Genomic DNA, 21,382 nt, shown 5'->3' on the forward strand with positions numbered 1-21,382 from the left:
GCATTGTGAAAATTCTGGCCTATGTTGCTGGCTCCAGTGCTGCTGCCAAATTCCAGCAATAAGGGAGTGCTCAGTGCTGGTCCCTCACTCCATTGCAGTTCCTGCTGGCACTTAGTTTCCTCACCTATTAATGCTGAATGTCTGGTGAATACTGGCATGAGTAGCATCCAGTGTTACTGAGGTGATAGTGATGCATAATGTGACATATAACATCACACCATCATTATCGTTTCATTTAAATGTGCCCATTCATGTTTGGTAGGCACTTCCAGCATCTGGCAGAAATGACACCAGAAAATATGTTGGCACAGTAGTGGGTGGGGAACTAGTGTCATGTGTTCCTCATACATTTTCTACATCTACTTCCCCCAGTATCACTGTTAAACCAGTGAAAAGGCAGAGGAAAGTCCTACCTTGTATACTTTCAAATCTAATATCACTCATCTTTATCATCCACATCATTTGGAAAAATAAAACACCTCATGCAAGAACAAGCCCAGTGCTTTTATACAAAGTATATAGCACAGATATATACATCTCCATGCAGACAGCAGGTACTGGACTACCTAAATTATATTAAATAGTAAATAGTGCAAATTATGAAGAGTAGAAAACTATTTAGCAGATTGAGAAATAGTTATTGAATCTAGAAGGTTCTGATGATATCCTATTGGTGTAGGCCTCCATGATAGCATCAGACTTACTTTGATTTAACAATGTTAACCATTATCCCTCTATTATCTGACAAATACCAGATGCTTCGTGAGGTTTCTCGAGCCTTGTTATCCTGATTGTCATGTATGTAACCTTTATGTAACAACACTGCAATACTGTACATACGTAAGAAATGCACACCTTGACCACAGGGGGTGAACTTGTGGGAGACACTCCTCACCTGGTCATCCAGGTATATAAAGGGATGTCCCACGCAAAGTTATGACTTCTTGGTCCTGTGAATAAAGGTTCAGGTCATGGAGTGACCTTGTCCATAGAATGTGCCTCGTGTGGATTTGTGGTATTGTGTAAGGACTTTACATTGGCGACAAGAAACGGGAATCAACGACCCACGAGAATGGCCACCAGCAGCACAGATGAATGGTACTGTGTTGGTGAGGACTGGGACGATTTTATTGAGAGGCTCCAGCAGAGTTTTGTCACGGAGGACTGGCTGGGAGACGCAGCGTCTGACAAGCGAAGGGCTCATCTGCTGACCAGCTCTGGACCTAAGCTTTACGCGCTCATGAAAGACCTGCTAGCACCCGAGAAGCCGGTGGACAAAACCTTTGAAGAGCTCAGCAAACTAATCGGTGAGCATCTCAAACCGGCGAGCAGCATACACATGGCCCGACACAGATTCTATACCCACCGATGTCGGGAAGGACAGAGCATACCGGATTTCATTGCAGACCTCTGGCGCTTGGCCAGCCTCTAAGTTCACAGACGCCTGCAGGGGGGAGATGCTAAGGGATTTCTTTATTGAGGGCATCGGTCATGCTGGGATTTTCAGAAAGCTAATTGAGACCAAGGACTTGACCTTGGAAGTGGCGGCGTTGATGGCTCAGACTTTTATGGCGGGGGAGGAGGAAACCAAGATAATATACGCGCGCAATTCTGCCTCCAACATGGTGATGGATCAGGGAGTCAATATGATAAATGTGACACAGAGCCCCGCAGGCAGGCAAGGGCAGTTCGACACATCCCAGGCAGCAATAGACCCAAAAGTAAGTCTCCAACAGAGACAATGGCAGGCTGAATGGACATTTACACCCCCCCAGTGGACAATGCGGCCCGGGAGGGGCCATTGGCACCCACCCACTCAAGAGCAGTCAAAGGGACAATCAGTGAGGAATGCCTTCTAACAGCTCTGTTGTTCACAACAATGGGAATCTCAGTTCATGCTGGAGGTGTGGGGGCAGACATGCTGCCAGGACTTGCAGGTTTCAACAGTTCGTCTGCAGAAATTGTAACCTCAGTGGCCATTTAGCCAGAATGTGCAGAAAGCCTGTAACCCAGCTAATATACGAGGCAGATGAGGTGTCTGTGAGGCAGGATGATGCTTGGGGCAAATCGATGGACGCTGAAGTTCAGCGGGTTCATGTGGCAAACATTCACAGCTCATATACCAAAACGCCACCCATGATGATGAAAGTCCTATTAAACGGCATCCCTGTATGAATGGAGCTGGACACGGCGGCCAGCCAGTCACTCATGAGTGTTCAACAATTCGAAAAGCTGTGGCCACTCAAAGCCAGCAGATCCAAACTAGAGCGCATTGAGACGGACGTTCACCAAAGAAATCATTCCAGTGCTAGGCAGTGCAATGTTGGCGGTCACACACAATGGATCGGTGAACCGGCTGCCACTCTGGATTGTCCCGGGCAATGATCCCGCACGGTTGGGGAGGAGCTGGTTAGCTGAGATGAACTGGAAATGGGGGGAAGTGCATGCCATGTCTTCTGTGGAGCGAAGTTCATGCTCACAGGTCCTACAGCAATTTGAGCCACTATTTCAACCTGGCGTCGGGACATTCAAAGGTACCAAAGTAGTGATAATCATCACCCCAGATGCCAGACCAGTGCATCATAAAGCCAGAGCTGTGCCGTATGTGATGCGGGAGAAAATTGAGAGCGAGTTGGACCAGTTGCTGAGTGAGGGCATCATCTCACCCGTTGAATTCAGCGACTGGGTGAGCCCCATTGATCCTGCCCTAAAAGCAGATGGCTCAGTCAGGATCTGTGGCGACTACAAGGCCACTATCAATCGGGTGTCCCTACAAGACCAATACCCGCTCCCGAGAGCAGAGGACCTTTTTGCCACGCTGGCAGGCTGCAAGCTGATCACCAAGTTGGACCTCACTTCAGCCTACATGACCCAAGAACTGGCCGACGAATCTAAACTACTGACCACCATCACCACGCACAAGGGACTGTTTGTTTACAACAGGTGTCCGTTTGGCATTCGATCAGCAGCCGCGATTTTTCAAAGAAACATGGAAAGCCTGCTCAAATCCATTCCCGGAACAATCGTATTTCAGGACGACATCCTCATCACCAGTCATGACACCAAGGAACACCTCCACAATCTGGAGGAGGTGCTATGCCGACTGGACTGGGTAGGCCTGCGACTCAAGAAGTCTAAATGTGTGCTTTTGGCTCCTGAGGTTGAGTTCCTGGGCAGGAGTGTTGCTGCAGATGGGATTCGGCCTACCGAATCCAAAACGGAGGCGATTCGACGAGCGCTCAAGCCCTGCAACACATCGGAGTTGCGTTCATTTCTGGGACTCTTGAACTATTTCGGGAACTTTCTGCTGAACTTAAGCACATTGTTGGAACCGCTACATGTGCTCCTGCATAAGGGTTGCGATTGGTTTTGGGGGGACTGTCAGGAACGGGCTTTCAATCGGGCGCGGAACCTGCTTTGTTCTAATAAGCTGTTGACTCTGTACAACCCCTGTAAGAAATTGGTTCTGACGTATGATGCATCGTCCTATGGGGTTGGGTGCGTGTTGCAGCAGGGTAACGCTGAGGGGCAACTACAACCTGTGGCTTATGCCTCCAGGTCGTTCTCTCAAGCTGAACGGGGATATGGGATGTTTGACAAGGAAGCTCTCGCATGTGTCTATGGGGTGAAAAAGATGCATCGGTACCTTTTTGGCAGGAGGTTCGAATTAGAAACGGACCACAAGCCGTTAACATCCCTGCTCTCAGATAGCAAGGCTGTCAACGCCAATGCGTCAGCTCGCATATAGCGATGGGCTCGCACGCTCGCTGTGTATGACTGCACCATCTGGCACCGGCCCGGTACCAAAAACTGCGCTGACACGCTCAGCAGGCATCCGCTGGCCACCACTGAGGGGGCAGTGGAGCAAAGCGCTGAGATGGTCATGGCTGTTGACGCCTTTAACAGCGCAGGCTTCCCCATCACAGCCCGCCAGATCAAAATCTGGACCAACAGAGATCTCCTCCTATCCTTGATTAAGAAATGTGTCCTGACTGGAGATTGGGCGCCCGCACACGGAGCGTGCCCTGAGGAGGTCAGACCGTTTCACAGACGGATGGATGAGCGCTCCATCCAAGCCGACTGCCTACTATGCGGCAGCCGGGTAGTCATGCCCAGAGGGGCAGGGAAGCATTCATCAGGGAACTCCACAGCGAGGACCCAGGCATCGTGCTGATGAAGGTCATTGCCCGGTCACATGTGTGGTGGCCGGGAATTGATTCAGACTTGGAACACTGTGTTCGCAGGTGCACGACGTGTGCCCAGCTAGGTAATGTCCCCAGGGAGGCTCCGCTCAGCCCGTGGCCCTGGCCCACCAGGCCATGGTCACGTATTCACGTAGACTATGCGGGCCCGTTCATGGGAAAAATGTTCCTCATTGTTGTTGCTGCGTACTCTAAATGGATCGAGTGCGTCATTTTGAATTTGTGCACGACATCCACCACTGTGGTGAGTCTGCGCATGGTCTTTGCGACCCACGGCTTGCCGGACATCCTTGTTAGCGATAATGGCCCATGTTTCACAAGCTACGAATTCCGGGAGTTCATGTCGGGTAATGGCATTAACCATGTCAGGACAGCACCGTTCAAGCCGGCCTCCAATGGCCAGGCGGAACATGCGATCCAAATCATAAAACAAGACATGCTCTGGATTCAAGGACCCTCCCTTCAATGCCACCTATCGCACCTCCTGCTGGCCTATAGATCCCGACCGCACTTGCTCACGGGGGTCCCGTGAGCTACTCATGAAATGAACACTCAAAAGTCAGCTGTCCCTCATTCATCCAGTCCTGTCCGACATTGTTGAGGGCAAGCGCCAGTCCCAAAACGAGAACCATGACCGAAATTCAAGGGGGAGATGTATAGAAATTGATGACCCCATATTTGCTCTCAATCACGCTTTGGGGCCCAAATGGCTTGGGGGTACTGTAATAGACAAAGAGGGGAATAGGGTCATAGTGGTTAAACTTAACAATGGGCAGATATGCCACAAGCATCTGGACCAAGTTTAAAAAAGGGTTCAGCATGGACACTGAGGAACCTGAGGAAGATCATGAGATGGTATTCACACCACCGCCAGTGAACGAGCAACAAGAACATTCAGCAGCATGCACAGTCCCTGCGGTCAGCCCGGACAGGCCGGAATCACCACAGGTGACAGACACGCATATCAAGGCTCAACATCCAGAGCCCCAACTGCGGCGCTCCACGAGAGAGCGCAGACCACCCGAGAGACTTAACCTATGATCCCAATAAGATGTTGAGGGGGAGGTGATGTCATGTATGTAACCTTTATGTAACATCACTGCAATACTGTATATACGTAAGAAATGCACACCTTGACCACAGGAGGTGAACTTGTGGGAGACACTCCTCACCTGGTCATCCAGGTATATAAAGGGAGGTCCCACGCAGGGTCATGACTTCTTGGTCCTGTGAATAAAGGTTCAGGTCATGGAGTGACCTTGTCCTCGTGTGGATTTGTGGTATTGTGTGAGGACTTTATACTGATGTTATGTACAGATGAGCACATTTTTTTGTCGATTTCATGTGAGACTTTTTTTGACCCTGATACAGAAATAATGAGGATGGCATTGAAATGGCTTTCCTGGGCACTCGTGCGGGTCTGATGCGAAGCAGTCTCTTTGTAGGAAAGGAGAAACGCTCAAACAAGTAGGTGCAAATCATTAAAATGTACATCCTCACCTCCTTCTGTGCAAAAATAAGAGAAATTGCAGAGATTACATCATGATTTACTGAAAACTGAACAAAATATATTTTGCAAGAACATGGTAACTAATCTGTCAAGCTGTTCTATTGAGCATTAGAACAATTAATGGAATATTCATAGCAACTGTTAGTAATTCTGACAACTTGAGATTACATTGCGGGTGTCAATGGGTTAGTTTTATGTGGAAAACTTTTTCGTATTTACTATTTGTAGCAAAATAATAAAATTATATATAAATAATATTTATATTTTCCTTACCATTTGTAAAGACAGGAAATATGCAGCGTCAGCAGACCCATGCGCATCCAGCACCAGCGCAGATACGCGCAGATCGGTGGGTCCTGTGCGATATAGAGTACTGTTATCACCTGGTGTCTCACACTTCACAAGTGCGCAAGAGCAAATGATGTTAAAAGATCAGTCATGATCTCAGTGAATGGCGGAACAGGCTCGAGGGGCCAAATGGCTTACTCCTGCTCTTATTTCTTATGTTAACTGCCTCCTGTTCATTTCCAGCCACTCTGATGTTCTCCCACAGCTAGTCCAAGCCAAATATTTCTTCATAGTCATGACCAGCAGTGATCCATACCAGATGAGTTGAGATAAAAGTCAAGGGGCCGGATTTTCGCGAGGTTTGCGACTGGGTTGTCGCCGCAATTTGACCCTCTGCGGCGAAAACCTCGTCACAAAGCCTGGGCGGGATCCTCGGGTACCTGTTTGTGGCAGCGCTTCCAAGTACCGCCGGAGAGAGGTGCGCCGACGTGCAACAACTCGGATTGCGTTTGCGTCCGAATTTTGGCACCCTCCTGACTTGTAAGCCGTGCCCAGAATAGCGACAAGTCAAACCTGTCGGTGCAGCCCTGACAGCAGTGGTAAGTACAACGTTAATGTTCTTATTTTTTAATTTTTTTGCAGCGATTAGATAGTTAAGGGTCTTGTAAATGTTTTGGGGAATTTTTTTCCTCCCTTCCAAGGCCGCTCTCGCAGCGCTCCCGGCCCCAGACTAAAGTTGCTGAAACTCGCGTTTTGCGCCGCGAATGCATGTACAACGCCTCCCTTACCCCTGGTGCAGACGTAAAGGCCGAAAGTTCATTTTAAAAACAGTAGCGCAGTAAAAACAGTAAGCTTCACGTATCGCTACAGTTTTCGCCAAAAAACCCCGAAAGCCAAAAATCCGGCCCAAGGATTTAACCCTGAGTTGCTCTGAATCTAGTGTCCAGTGCTGTATCTGGATGTCTACAATACATGCAACTAGATTTATTCATGCGATTCTGCTGAAATGTCATATTATAACAGAATTTTTTCATTCAGTGTAAAACAGTTTTTTAATCCTATGAAGAGGACAGCCCAATTAATAACAAGTTTCCAGAGAATGGATAGGAAAAGCTCTACAGTGAAATCTAGGCGTTATTTACTGCTTGTGAAACCTAAAACGGATGATATGTTATCCCAAAAACAGGAATTTATGAATATTGTAAGACAGTTCCAATCTGACAAACAAATATCGCCGTCAACTTAATCCTTTTATTGTGTTCAACCAAGTCTTTGACACAAGCAATGTGTTTAACCACTAGACATGCAGAGAAATAAACAATATTACCCCATTTCCCTCTGGGTAGTGATGTAACCTTCGTCAATCCTTTTGATCATGACTCTCTCTAAAAAAAATTAAGCTCAAGGGGTAGAAATTCGGTCACATCTCATTGGGGGCGGTAACCCAGGCAGAGCGGTAATTTTAGTGCCTTGAAAAAGTTTGCGCCCGCCGCCCGGAAATTCGTCAGAATCGATCGAGGAGTTGACGGGGCGCTAAATCAGCCATTGCACATTACAGCTGCGGGGAGCAATAACGAAAGGTTGGTCGGTAAATTTTGCGGACCCACTGCGCGTGCGCCGAACTCCAATTCAGATCCTGGCAAAAGCCGAGTCTTAAAGGCGCGGCATAGTAATGCACCCATTAAAGTTTTCAAAATCACTTGTTTTCAAGCTGTACTGTTATGTCTGTCAAACTCGGAGGCTCACGCACTGTGCTCTGTCTAAACGTTGCACTAACTGTGACCTCCGAGGGAAGAGCTTCCTCATCCCTTTAAGAAGCCACCAGTTTACGACACTGCAAGCCTGTACCAACTGTTTTTCCAAACGTTGTTCTTGGTGGTCGGCAAATGAGGCGGCTGCACCTAATTTATCGACCAGGGCGCAAGCGTGGGCATTGCACCAGGATTGACACCAGGATCGCACTGATCGTCAGCATCCAGGTGCTACTGGTTTGTGCCCCGGTGAGCCTCTAATGAATTTTCGATCAGGGTGCTAAAAGCTGCGCTCCCGGTCAGTAACCTCTTACGCTCCCATTAATGCCCCCTCTGGCCGCTAACTGAGGCGTTAGACAACCGAAAATCCAGCTCAAGATCTTTATAGGTCTCTAGTCGCATGCACTGTTCTTGCTGATTCATTATGGAATGACAAGAGTTATTTTGTGAACAAGAGCCCCCAGAAATGAGAAAGCTCCATCCAACAAACTTCCAAATGGTCAATCTGTTTATTATCTAGGTATGTAACTAATCATCCTGAGCTCGTTGTCCTGTTTCATTATCTCAAAACTGCCTTGGCTATTTCGTTTCACAATCCCGTGACAAAAATAAGTCAACAGGCATAAATCACACATCCTGCAACCCACACCCTGCACCTCAGCAGAAGCTAAACAGCACAATTAGCTAAATAGTACCCTGATGCATCAAACCCGAAGGAATCCTGAGAATGAACAACTCTAACCATTTCATTATTTCTAGCTACAGTGCAAATCCACAAGCCATTTATAAGTAAAAAGAAAGCAAAAACCTTAATCATATGAGATTTAACCAAATCCCAACCCTATGTATACATGACTACGGTATCTTACAATATGAAATATTCTGAAATTCAACTCCCATTCCAGATTTTTATTATACCAATGGCTCCACCTGCAGGAAAAATTATAGAAACTCAGAAAAAAATTAAATCCATAAACAATACCAATGATTTGGGAGGATTTTGAATTTGTCCTGAAGAATCCAGTAAGCTCTGTGATTCAAATTAAATATGCATTAACATACATGTCTTGTGACTGTGGTATAGCAAGGAATCTGTTTCAGAAAACCTAGAAATTTGAATGGTCCAGATCCTGTCTCACATTCCAAAATGAGCCAGTGTGTGAGAAGAGTGCAGAGACCACCAAGGAAAGACAGATCTTTGTCCCATTATTTGATTTGGACACATTTTCCCCATCCTCTCTCTGCTTAGCCTCGCAGAAAACTTGAATATATTCTCTTTTCTCCTCTCATCTTGCGCATATGCTCATGCACATACATGCATACGCATTCACACACACACACACACACACATACACAAACGCACAATACAGAGGTCTCAGCTAATAGGACACACTCCTTGCATTACTCTTGGACAGCTAATTCTTGGACAGCTAAATATCCAATACTTGGATATTTCCCTTTTAAAGATAACTGCAGCTCTAAATGTATAAATAGATTTTCTGCCTCTCTCACTTTTTTATTAAAAATTTCACACTTAACATTTCCCTGATATTGACCGCCAGGAAACTTGGCTATCTTTCCCCTCTTTTCCCTGGTGCACCACTTCTCTGCAGACGAAACTAGACATATCTCCCCAATTAATCTGGGAACTCCCATTCTCAACCCACAGTTTGTCCACTGGGGAACGTAGACACTTCTCCCGGATTTCACAAGCAAGGTATTTACACACAAACCTTCCACCCGCTTCCTTCACGAGAACATTTAAACACATGCCCCACCCCATTACTCTATCAGAGAACTCAGACATATTTCCTCCCACCTTCAGATTGTTTTGTTGAAAGATGGGCTTTGTGAGTAGAGGCATTCCCAGAGTTTGTGTACTATAAATCCTCTGGGGTATATAATCATACAGTTCTCTCCTGCAAGGGCTCCTGTATGCAGGCACTCTAAATATGGAGAATATGGACTGTTTCATAATGAATGCATCATCTACAATAATTGACAAACATTTGGCCTGATATCCCTCATTCTTTACCTTATGTTGGAGACCATGCCCTCTTGTCTCTGGTGGCGGTCTTCTGCTGAGCAAAATACCACTCTCGCCCACCGGCCAACTAGTCATTCCTGCCAGGTTTGGGCGGGAGTACGTCTTGAAACATGGTAATGAGCCCCTGCCCCTGAACTCACACCTCAAATTAAAATCAGGGATAGTGGCTGGATAATCTCTGACTATTTTTGTTATTTTACAGAAAGTTCTTCACGAATCAGGATAAACTTAGTATTTTCACCATGGATCATTTCCCTCTCTGGTACCGACGGGCTGCTGAGCACCCAGCTGGACGTTTTGTTTACTACATAGCCTTTGAGAAAGACATGGGTTAGTGTTCTTCTCAAGTATTTTTATTCAAATACTGCTCCGTGTGTGTTTGCATGTAGTTATGTCTCGTTGCTTGTTTGTATATGCATCTGCTTATATGTCTGCATGTTGCTTGATTTGTGTGAGTCTCTGTATGTGTGTACATTTACTTGTATGTGTGTGTTATTGTGTATGTGGCTCTGTCCTGTGATCAGCCTACTTTGAAAACTCTGTTGTGATGCTGCTATATTGATGTCCAAGTTAGTTACAACTGCAGCAGGAATCATATATTTTTATGAACTAATTTTTTAAAAAGAATTTAAATACAAACAAGGTCAGTAATATAGCATGGTCATCGGACCAATCACGTCATTGCATTTCTCTCTTTAACCTAATAAAAACCACAGCTGTGTTATTTAATCACGGCAACATTGTCCTTTTAAGCTGTAGCTCCCAGTAAAGCAAAAGCATGTTGTTAATATCTTGCGATTATTACCCGAGCCACGTGCAAATTGGCATAGGGTCAAACAGATTAGGAAAGTCAATACTTGGCTAAAGGAGTCATGTGGAAAGGTTCCATTGCATGAGACCCTGGCACCAGTACTGGGACAGGAAGGAGCTGTACCATTGGGACGAACTGCACCTGAACTGGGCTGGGACCAACGTCTTAGCGGAGAGGATAACCAGAGCTGTAAAGGAGATTTTAAATTAATAACATGGGGGGCGGGAACCGCGAGAAATTGCAGAAACTTAAAAATAAAAGAATCAGGAAAAAAGAGTAAGGGACTCTTCCGAAGGAATAAGGATAACACGAATGGCCAGAGATTGGATAAAGTCATAAAGCATAAAGGTAAAATAACTACTAAAACAAAGCGAGAGGAATAATAAATAGAAACAATTTAAACTGTTGGTACAGCAATGTACACAGTATTCAAAACAAAATGGATGAACTGGAGACAATAATTTGCAGCGAGGATCCGGATATAGTAGGAACGACTGAAACATGGCTACATCGAGAACAGGATTGGCAACTAAATATTGCAGGATATAACATATTCACAAAGGTAGAAGTAACTGTACAGGTTAAAGATAACATAATGGCAGTAGAAATAAAAATGTTACCAGCAGTAAGGTAGATACAGAATCCATATGGATTCAGTTAAAAGATAAGAAGTGATTCATCACCCTAATAGGGGTATACAGTAGACCACCAAATAGTGGAAGGGAATTGGCGGAAGAAATATGTTGGCATATCTACGAGGTGAGTAATAGGCATGGAATAATAATCATGGGAGATTTCAAATACCCCTAAATAAACTGACAGGAAAAAGTAGGGAAAGGAGAAAAAATAATTGAGTTTTTACAGTGCACACATGACTCCTTTCTCTCTCAGTTCGCAAGAAGTCCAAGAAAAGAATCACTGCTGGATCTTGTAATGGGTAATGAACCAGAATAGGAGGAGAAGTAGAGAAGGAGAGCATTTCGCAGCAGTAATCTCAACATAGTAAGGTTCAAGATTAGGATCAAAAGTGACATAAGTAGGACAAAGATTGAGGTAATAGATTGAAAAAGAGTAAATTATGAGGAAGATAAACTGGAAGAAAATCTTGAAAAACAGTGAGAAATCTTTAAACGGGTAATCAATAGAATTCAGAGAAATGTATTTGCTAAAAGCCAAAAGCAAGCAAGCTAATTATGGGGCACCATGGATGAATAAAGACTTAAAAGGAAAATTGAAGCTAAAGAAAAAGACATACATGATGTACTTAGATACTAAAGGAGAGGAGGAAAAAAGGGAATTTGAAGAACGTAGGAGAGCAGTTAAAAAAATTCAGGAAAGCAAAAAGAAATTATGAAATCAAATTATCAAGGAATATAAAAATAAATAATAAAGTGTTCTGTAGCTACATAAATAATCCCACATTACAACAGTGACTACACTCCAAAAGTACTTCATTGGCTGTAAAGTGCTTTGAGACATCTGGTGGTCGTGAAAGGTGATATATAAATGCAAGTCTCTTTTTTTTATAGGATCACTAAAGGATGAACAACATAATGACACAGAAACTGACATGAGTTATTTGGCCATCTCCTGCTCAGCGACTGTTCTTCAAACTCTTACGCCTGGTAAAAGCAAGCGTATAGCCTGCTTTTACCAGCATAAAAGTTTTAAAAGATAGAAACATTAAATGTTATCAATTTTTATATTTAAAAACCCTATCCATTAAGCTAAGTTTATCTTTACCCCTATTAAAACATAATTTAAAAAAATCTTTTTTTTTGTTGTCTAAAACATTTAATTAGATTCAACTTCAATTAATTTTAAATATGTGAGGTTTTTAAAAAATTTATTGTGTTGTGTTTCTGTGTTTGGGGGTATTCTCATTGATAGTAATGGACACTCGTACAAACAGAGCTCCCTTTATTATCAATGGGAATATTCCATGTTCATTGGTGGTCCAGGCACATGTGATCCCAGGTTGCGCTTACGTTCCTGGGATGTGTGAACCCATATGCTGCACTGTGAAATGAGGCCTCGGACCGCAAGTATACGTTCCTCCAGGACCACCAGGCGCCTTCGTTCAAAAAAGTTTAGGTCGGAGGCATCCGCCCGCAGTAAGCCTCCGACTGCAATATTTGGGCCATTAATACTGTTGGGATAGAAAGGGAGAAAATATTTGACAAACTAGCAAAACTAATAGAGGATAAAACCCAAGGTCTGGATGGTATGCATCTCAAAGAAACTAGGGAGGAAATAGAAACAACAACAGTGTAATAAAACATCCCACAGGAGCGTTATCAAACAAAATTTGACACCGATCCACATAAGGGGCCCAAGTTTCGGCCTCAGTTGCTCCTGATTTTTTGGAGCAACTGGTGTACAATGGAGTATCTTAGAAATTCTAATTCTCGGCATTTAGTTTGCTCCAGTTCTAGTCAGTTCGAACAGTTTCACTTTGGAACAGAATTTTTTTTTCAAAAGGGGGCGTGTCCAGCCACTTACGCCTGTTTTCAAAGTTTCGGCAGTGAAAACTTACTCCAAACTAACTTAGAATGGAGTAAGTGAAGATTTTTGTACGCTCGAAAAAACCTTGTCTACACTTTAGAAAATCAGGCGTAGGTTACAAATCAGGCGTAGGGAATGGGGGCGGGGGGGGGGGTGTTTAAAGGGAAGTTTACTAACATTAAACACTTCAGTTTTACAAATAAAGAGCCATCATCAATAATAAATGATAAAAACATCAATAAATCAACCAATAAATCAATCAAAAAAACTTAATAAGAAATAATTTTTTTTTTAAATCAATAAATAAAACATTTTCTGCTTACCGACTGCAGCACCGGGAACCCTCCAACAGCCTGCTGGGATGCCCCCCCCCCCCCACCCCCCTCAGTGTGTCTCTGTCAGTGTCTCTATCTCTCTGTCTGTCTGTCTGTGTGTGTCGCTCACTCTCTGTCTGTCAGTGTCTATGTTTCTGACAGCGAGGGTAGCGGGAGAGAGAGGGGGGGCAGGGGGAGGGAAGGGAGAGAGACAGAGGGGGAGGGAGGGAAGGAGAAGGGGGAGGGGGGAGAAGGGGAAAAGGGGGGGAAAGGAGAAGGGGGGAAGGAGAAGGGGGGGAAAGGGGGGGAAAGGAGAGTGGGGGGGAAGGAGAAAGGGGAGGGAGGCTGAACGGGCCGGGCCCGGCCCAGCCGGGCCCAAGACTTCAGACAGGGCCCGTCCCCAGCACCAGATTTACAGGTAGGTGGCGTTGGGTCGGTCCGGGAGCGCGGGTCGGGGTCGGGAGCGCGAGTCGGGTCGGGGGGGAGTGCGGAGGTCGGGTCGGGTCCGGTCCGGGGGGGCGGTGGTGGGGGGGCGGTTGGGAGTACGGGTCGGGGTGGGGGAGGAGGGAGGTCGGGTTGGTTCGGGTAGGAGGGAGGGAGGGAGCGCGGGCCGGGTCGGTTCGGGTTGGGGGGTGGGTGGCAGAGGGAGGTCGGGTCGGGGGGGGTGGAGGGAGGGAGGGAGAGGGAGGTCAGGTCGGGTGGGGGGGGGGGGAGCGCGGGTCGGGTCCGGTCGGGGGCGGGGGGGGGGGAAGCGGGAGTCGAGGCGGGTCGGGAGGAAGCAGGAGCTGGGCGTGGGAGGCAGCCTTATGCACGCAGCCCCAGTGAGGCCATTCGGCCAGGGCTAGGGGCTGTGTGCTTCGGGCCCCTCCCACACAGTTTTGGGCGCGTGGAGCTACTGCACATGCGCGCCCACTGTAGCGCACATGTGCAGAGGTCGCGGCCCTGTTTTCAGCGCAGGGACCTAGCTCCGCCCCCCACAGCTCGTGCTGCGCCGCGCCGAGCTGCAAACGACCTGCAGGGAGCCGGAGAATCTACGTTTTTTTTAGGCGCACTTTGTGGTGCGAAAAACAGGTGTCCAGGTCGGCGCAGCCCGAAACTTGGGCCCAAGGATATATAAGAGCAGTTGAGAAAAAGCTTGGTTTTAAGGAGTGCCTTAAAGGATGAAAGAAAGGTAGAGAGGCAAAGAGGTTTCGGAAGGGAATTTCAGGGCTTCAGGCCTTGGCAGCTGAAGGCTCGGATGCCAATGGTGAAGCAATTAAAATCGGGGATACACAAGAGACAAGAATTGGAGGAGCGCAAATATCTCGGAGGGTTGAAGGGCTGGAGGAGGTTTACAGAGTATATATATCCATAGAAAAGGAGATGGTGCCAGGGGAGTGGCAGATAGCTAATATCATTCTTATATCCAAAAAGGGATATAGAACAAAACCCGGGAACTATAGGCCAGTCAGCTTAAAATCAGTGATAGGAAAGATACTGGAATCTCTCCTAAAATAAGTGATAGAAGAGCATCTAGAGACAGAAAATGTAATTTATAAAAGTCAGCATGGATTCCAAAAGGCTATGTCATGCTTAACAAACCTGATGGAATTCTTTGGAACGGTAATGGAAAGAGTAGACAAGGATAATGGATAGATGTCATATACTTGGATCTTCAAAAGACCTTTAATAAGGCATCACACAGTAAGCTCATGTCAAAGGTTAGGGCATGTGAAGTCAAGGGACAAATAGCGAATTGGCTAAAAATAGAAAGCAGAGAGTGATATTCCACAAGTATTGGTGCTGGGACTGTTGTTACACATAATTTACATTAATAATTTGAACTTGGGAAAAGTAACTCAATATTAAATTTGAGGTTAATACTAAACTGGGGGTACAGCTAACACTGAGGAAGAATGCAACATAATACAAAAAGATATTAGAAAACTTGCAGACTGGGTAGTTAAGTGGCAAATTAATTTTAACATAGTTAGAATAGCAAAGGGATCTAGGGATACAGGTGAACAAATCATTAAAACAGCATTACAGATTAGCAAAACAATTAAAAATGCTAACAAAGCACTGGGATTTATTTCTAGGAATATCGGGCTACATTTTCCACTTTTGTGCTTATCGCCAAAAATGGGCGTTATTTCCGGCGTGGGCAATAAAAAAGGGTTTTCAGATCGCCGGCTTCTCGCCCATTCTCAAAGCACCTAGTCTCCATTTTTGAAAATGGGCGTTACCGCGAGCGATATGAAATGGATGGTAGCGTTAAATCTCACTGATCTGCCGTAAAGTGTCGCCGTCCTTAGCAACGGCATGGCAACGCTTGATTACCGTGATTCAGGAGGTCAAGGGTCATCATGACATGCGCAGAAGAGGAAGCAGAGAGAGAGGGAGCTCAGAGGGACTGAAGGCGTGTCTGGGTGTGGTGTGGCTGCTTTGGGAGGAAGGAGGAAGACTTTAGAGCTTCACAGCAAGTAGGGAAAGAAAAATTAGCTGTTACCAGCCACATATTTACCCGAATTTGGCCTATAATGGAGGGAGAGGAGGAGGCATCCCAGCACGCTGTGGAGACTGACGCTGGAGAGAGCAGTGAGGTGGGAGAGGAGCACATTGGAGGGCGCAAAAGAGCCAGGAGGTTCTCGGACGAGGCAAATGCCTCCCTCCTGCAGGAGATCGAGTTACGCTGGGGTGATTTAACACAGGGAGGGCGTGGGAAGCCCACCCCAAAGGCCTACCAGAAGATATGGACCGAGATAGCAGAGGTGGTCTCGTCAGCGACCAACGAGGTTCGTGAGGGCAACCAATGGCGCAAATGATGGAACGACCTTGTGGGATCAGCAAGAGTAAGTATTACATTGATTTACATGTACTTATGTATTTATATAACAGTCATGAGTGACTATCGGCAGACGTGAGGTCTTGCACTTTTACCGGGAATGTTTTACTCAAAGCGGCTATGGTGTACGTCTTTAGGTAAAGAATGATAATTTTCATAAAAACCATGATTACATCTGTCGGTTATGTGTTGTATCAGTCTCTGTGACAGTACCTAGCAATGATATCACGCAATGATCTCATGCCATGTCGTCCTGTCACCTTTTACAGAAGAAGCTATCGACGATGAAGTGCATGCAGAGGCGAACGGGTGGGGGTGCCACCAGTCCCCAGTGACATCACTGAGATGGAGGAGCGGGTGCTCGCACTCGTGGGGAAGCACACCCGAACAGCCACGGAAGCATCTGCAGACCCTGAAGTGATGCCACGTGAGAAAAGCTTACACCATTGCGTAATGTAAAGTCAATAGATGCCACACCCACTCATATCCGAACAATCATATATGATAGATGATTTCTAAAATTGTCATAGAAATAATGCTGACCTAATGAAAATCATTGCAATGGAAATGTGTTGATGGTCATGAAATGTGATGTCTGTAATGATTTTGAGAGCGGTGGTGCTTTTGTCGTGATGTAGGTAGTGCTGGACTCAACTTGTGACCCTAGCACCGCCTTCTCCTCTAACAACCTAATTTGTGTTTTGCAGCTCAGCCAGCAGCGCGGCCCTAGGCAAGACCACAGAGGCCAGAAGGTGAGGGCACGGGACCCGACTCTCGGGACGATCCTACATCTGCTGCTGAGGAGCTCCGATTCTCGCCCGTCAATCTGCTGAGTCTGTTCTCCACGGATGAGAGCGCGGACTTCAAGGAACCTGCATTGCCATGCTCCAGGAGCCATTCCACCCCAAGGCCATCTAGTGGTTCTCCGGTCATTCCCGCCTCCACTCTGGATGTACTGGCCCCAAGCACCTCGCCACAGGGCACGCTATTTGTCCCCAGGACGGCGCCAACCCCGCAGAGGCCTCGTGGACACGGCAGGTCTGTTCCACGAGCGCCACGTGAGGGCAGAGAGATGGTACAGTTGTCCAGGAGGACTGTTGACATTGGTGACCAGTTCATCGAAGCATTGGGGGGCATATCCCGACAGCTGGCCACCATGACTGAGTACATTCCGTGGATGGCGAAGGCCCTGGATGCGATAGCCAGGAACACTGCTGGCACAGGCCTCCCAGTGGTCCCTGAGTGCGGTACTCCACCCCTAGGTTCCGCACCACCATTGCGAACAACAGATGAGAACAAGGACCAAGATCCTGCTTCTGCATCAGAGAATGTTGCCCCCTCGGCACCCCCCGCTTCCGTACCCGTGCATCTGCCTCCATCCCCCCAATGAGGCACCGCCTGAGGAGTTCCTCGGCCAGGCGCCGTGGAGCGAGGATGGGAAGGGATAGAGGTGGGGAGAAGAAAGAGAGGGGGGAAGGAAAGTGAGGTGCATGTCCGCAGGTGATGGCTGTGTTATATCTCCATCTGGGTGTATGCAATTTGTTGTAATGTATGGGGGCCTGGGACCACCCACCTGCTTTGCCTTTGTAATCTGTGTTGCTGGACATGTTGAACATTTGATTGATGTCAGTGGTGGAAAAAGTAGGGTGTGGGCAGGGGTTGGGTGTTATTGCCTGTGATACTTATGATTTCAGACCAATGTTGGTATCAACATTTTTTTATTAAACATAACTTTGTTGTGCATTGTCTCAGATAGCTGGACCGTTACACACTTGCGATTCCTTAACATGAAAGGGTAAAATAAAACTGAGCTTCAATCAACGTAAACTTTAACTGGCACCAAGATGATAGGCATTATTGATGTCTGAGCTGCACACACACAGCAGTGTGTCAGCATTGTCACTCACATCAACGTTCTTTCAGGCAAATCGTTCAGATATCAGCTCCTGACATAAGAGTCTTGCAGCTATATAGCCACCACGGGCCCTTTCCTGCGGTCTGGAGGGGGTCATTGGCATAGTTGCATAGCCAGCCTGATTGTATGGCCCTAGGTCAGCATTCAGCCCCTCATCGTCCTCTTCCTCTCTCTCCTGAGGTGGAGCATCAGTCCGTTCTGGCAATTCTTGGCCCCTCCTGATAGCCACCTTGTGCAGCATCGAGCACACGACCATAAATTTACCTACTTGCTCAGGGTTGTATTGTAGCTTCCCTCCTGAGTGGTCCAGACATCTGAAGCGCTGCTTAAGCACAGTTATTGTTTTCTGGACCACATTGCATGTGTCTCTGTGGCTCTCATTGTATCGCTTCTCAGCCTCGGTGTGGGTGTCACGCAGGGGGATCATCAGCCAGGTGGCTAGGCCATATCGGTTATCACCAAGCATCCAGCATTGTCCTTGTGGCTGACTCTTAAAGATGTTAGAGACAGCGCTCTCACGCAGGATGTGAACCTCATCAAAGGTGCCCGGTCATTTGGCATTCACTGCCAGTATGATCTGGTTGTGGTCAACAACTAGTTGGACCTTCAGGGAGTGAAATCCTTTTGTGTTATGAAAACGCTCCGGGTTGTGAGAAAGTGGCCGCATGGCGATGTGAGTGCACTGTATAGCTCCCTACATCCTGGGGAACTTAGCAACGCGGTAGAATGCTCCAGCCCTGTCAGTCTGAGCCTCCGTGGTCATGGGGAAGCTGATAAAGTCCATCCTTCTTGCATACAGGGCCTGCGTGACCTGTCGAATGCAGCGATGGGTTACATGGTAAGACAGAGTGGCAAATCTCGACCGCGGATGCCCAAAAGGAACCGGACGCGTAGAAAGACAGTGCCGCGGTGACCTTGACCTTGACCAACGCTGATGTCCTGATGGCAGGCTGCATATGTGGCCTGATGAGCTTACATATTTCATTGATCACCACCTTGTGGAAGCGCAGTCTCCGAAGGCAGGTGTGGTCGGAGATGTCGAAGTCAGACCTCTTTTCCTTGTACATGTGGGGTGTGTATGGTCTGGCCCTCCTCCTCATTCTTGCATGTCTTAAATTGGGGACATAATGATGTGCATTACACATTGAGCCATCTGCACTCTGCAGAATCTGCACATTAATCGATGCAGGCTGAGAAATGGCTGGCCCCATTGCAATGAAAGTATAATAGTGATTGATCAGAAGCAATGATTTCCTCACTAAAATATACTTGGAGTAAACCCCCAATAGTCCAGAATCTGAAAATATGTCTTTTGAGATGGTCACTTCACCTGAGAAGAACTCCAGTCTCAATGCAAACTCCCCCGAAGTTGAAGCAGCCTTTTGAATGAAGCAACCTGCAATTTTAAAAATGGCAGCCACACCGCTGGCGTTAGTTCAGAACAGTTCCACTTTTTCTGGGCGGTATTTTGGGCGAGCGATATTGTGGGCGATATGTGTGCGAGATGGTGAAAGTGACAGTGCGTGATCTCCTGGGCGTTAGTTTCGCCAAATGTGGTCTTTACGACAAAAAAAAGTGGGCGGGCGGTATTATTGAATCTCAGCATTAATTCTGTGCGGAAAGTAACGCTGGGCGATATTATGGGTGTTGATTTCACCCATTCTGATGATTCCGCCCAAAAAAGTGGGCGGGCGGTATTATTTTTTTCCTGGCGTTCAGCACATAGGGAAAGTAACACTCAGTGATAAGTTTCCGAAAAATGCCCATCAGTTTCCATTTTGTGGCTAAGTGGGCGATATATATGGGCGTTATATATAATTTCAGCGGTAAAGTGGGCGTTCAACATGCAAAAAAAGTGGAAAATCTAGTCCATAGAATTCAAAAGTAGTGAAGTTATATTAACCTTGGTCAGGCCAAACTAGTGAGTACTGTACACATTCTGGTCTCCATACTATAAAAAGGACATAGAAGCACTGAGAAAGTGCAAAAAAAGATTTACAAGGATGTTACCAGAACTGAGAGATTACAGCTATCGGGAAAGATTTACTAGGTTGGAGCTTTTTTCTTTAGAAAAGAGAATATTTAGAGCTGATCTGATAGGGGTCTTTAAAATTATGAGTGGGATGAACAGGGTAGATGTGAAGAGAATATTTCTACCTGTGGAAGAATCCAAAGCTAGAGGCTATAAATATAAGATAGTTACTAATAAATCCAATAGGATTAATTTCTTTACTCAGAGAGTGGTTAGAATGTGGAACTTGCTACCACAGGAAGTGGTTGAGGCAAATAGCTTAGTTACTTTCAAAAGGACACTAGACGAGTGCACGAGAGAAAAGGGAATAGAAAGATATGCTGAAAAGCTGTGATGAGGTGGATGGAATGGGAGGAGACTTGTATAAACACCAGCACAGACTAGTTGGGTCAAATGGCCTGTTTCTGTGTAACTCTATGTATTATTTAAAAATTATTTTTGGCGACTGGTTTTGTTTTATAATATGATTTCTTTCAGGAAAGAAGAGCAAAAGTAAAATGGTGACCGCGAGTACAGCAGTGACCGTTACTGTGAGCAAAAAGACGGCCATTGCAGCAGGTAGGAAGTCTTGGATTGGAGCTGGAATTACATTTGACTCTGCAGTGTGAAACCATCTCAGTTTTGCTCTGGTGATCAATAACGTCTTTCTGTGAGGCTACTTTTGCCCAGACTCATCTCTCACAATAATGTATAGATTGGTATTCTATAGAGAAATCAGCAGAGTCAATACAATAACTAAGAAAACAGGACTTCTTGGTACTAGTTACAGTCTTTTATGTTTAATCTAAACCAATTTACGTGAGTGAATTAATAAGACTTTGTACATTGCTCTAACCGAACACTGGTTGTTTCTCTGCACACTTGAACCTTGCAGTGTTTTTTCAGCTTTCGTGATCCCATCTGGATTCAACTGAAAAAGCATGGACTTGTGAAAGTAATGAACTAGTCAGTTGTGTGCATTTACTATACATTTTAGAAGTGAGGTTGCTGATTTACCCAGACTGGTGTGATAATTATGTAAGTGGAAAGTTGACCAGTCAGTGATTTTTTTTTAATAGAGTTGCCATCGAGCTGATTTCTCTGAGTGGACTCTAGGTGGTCTGGTTTTTGATTGTATACTGAACACCAAAGCTTGGAAAAAGATTTCCCTGCCTGAAACTGCTGAAAGGCAGGTTGCAGAATC

At 46.1% G+C, this 21,382-nt stretch overlaps 1 protein-coding gene across 1 annotated transcript in view; it reads left to right on the forward strand.

The window, feature by feature from the left end:
- LOC139281546 (voltage-dependent calcium channel subunit alpha-2/delta-4-like) overlaps positions 1-21,382 on the forward strand; it is a 745,953-nt gene that overhangs the window by 349,751 nt on the left and 374,820 nt on the right. The window contains exons 30-32 of the mRNA XM_070901711.1: positions 5,574-5,669; positions 10,001-10,128; positions 20,677-20,757. Of these exons, the coding sequence (XP_070757812.1) occupies positions 5,574-5,669; positions 10,001-10,128; positions 20,677-20,757 (305 nt within the window). The remainder of the gene's footprint in view (positions 1-5,573; positions 5,670-10,000; positions 10,129-20,676; positions 20,758-21,382) is intronic.

The sequence above is a fragment of the Pristiophorus japonicus genome, chromosome 15, assembly GCF_044704955.1.
Source record: "Pristiophorus japonicus isolate sPriJap1 chromosome 15, sPriJap1.hap1, whole genome shotgun sequence".
Lineage (NCBI taxonomy): Eukaryota > Metazoa > Chordata > Chondrichthyes > Pristiophoridae > Pristiophorus > Pristiophorus japonicus.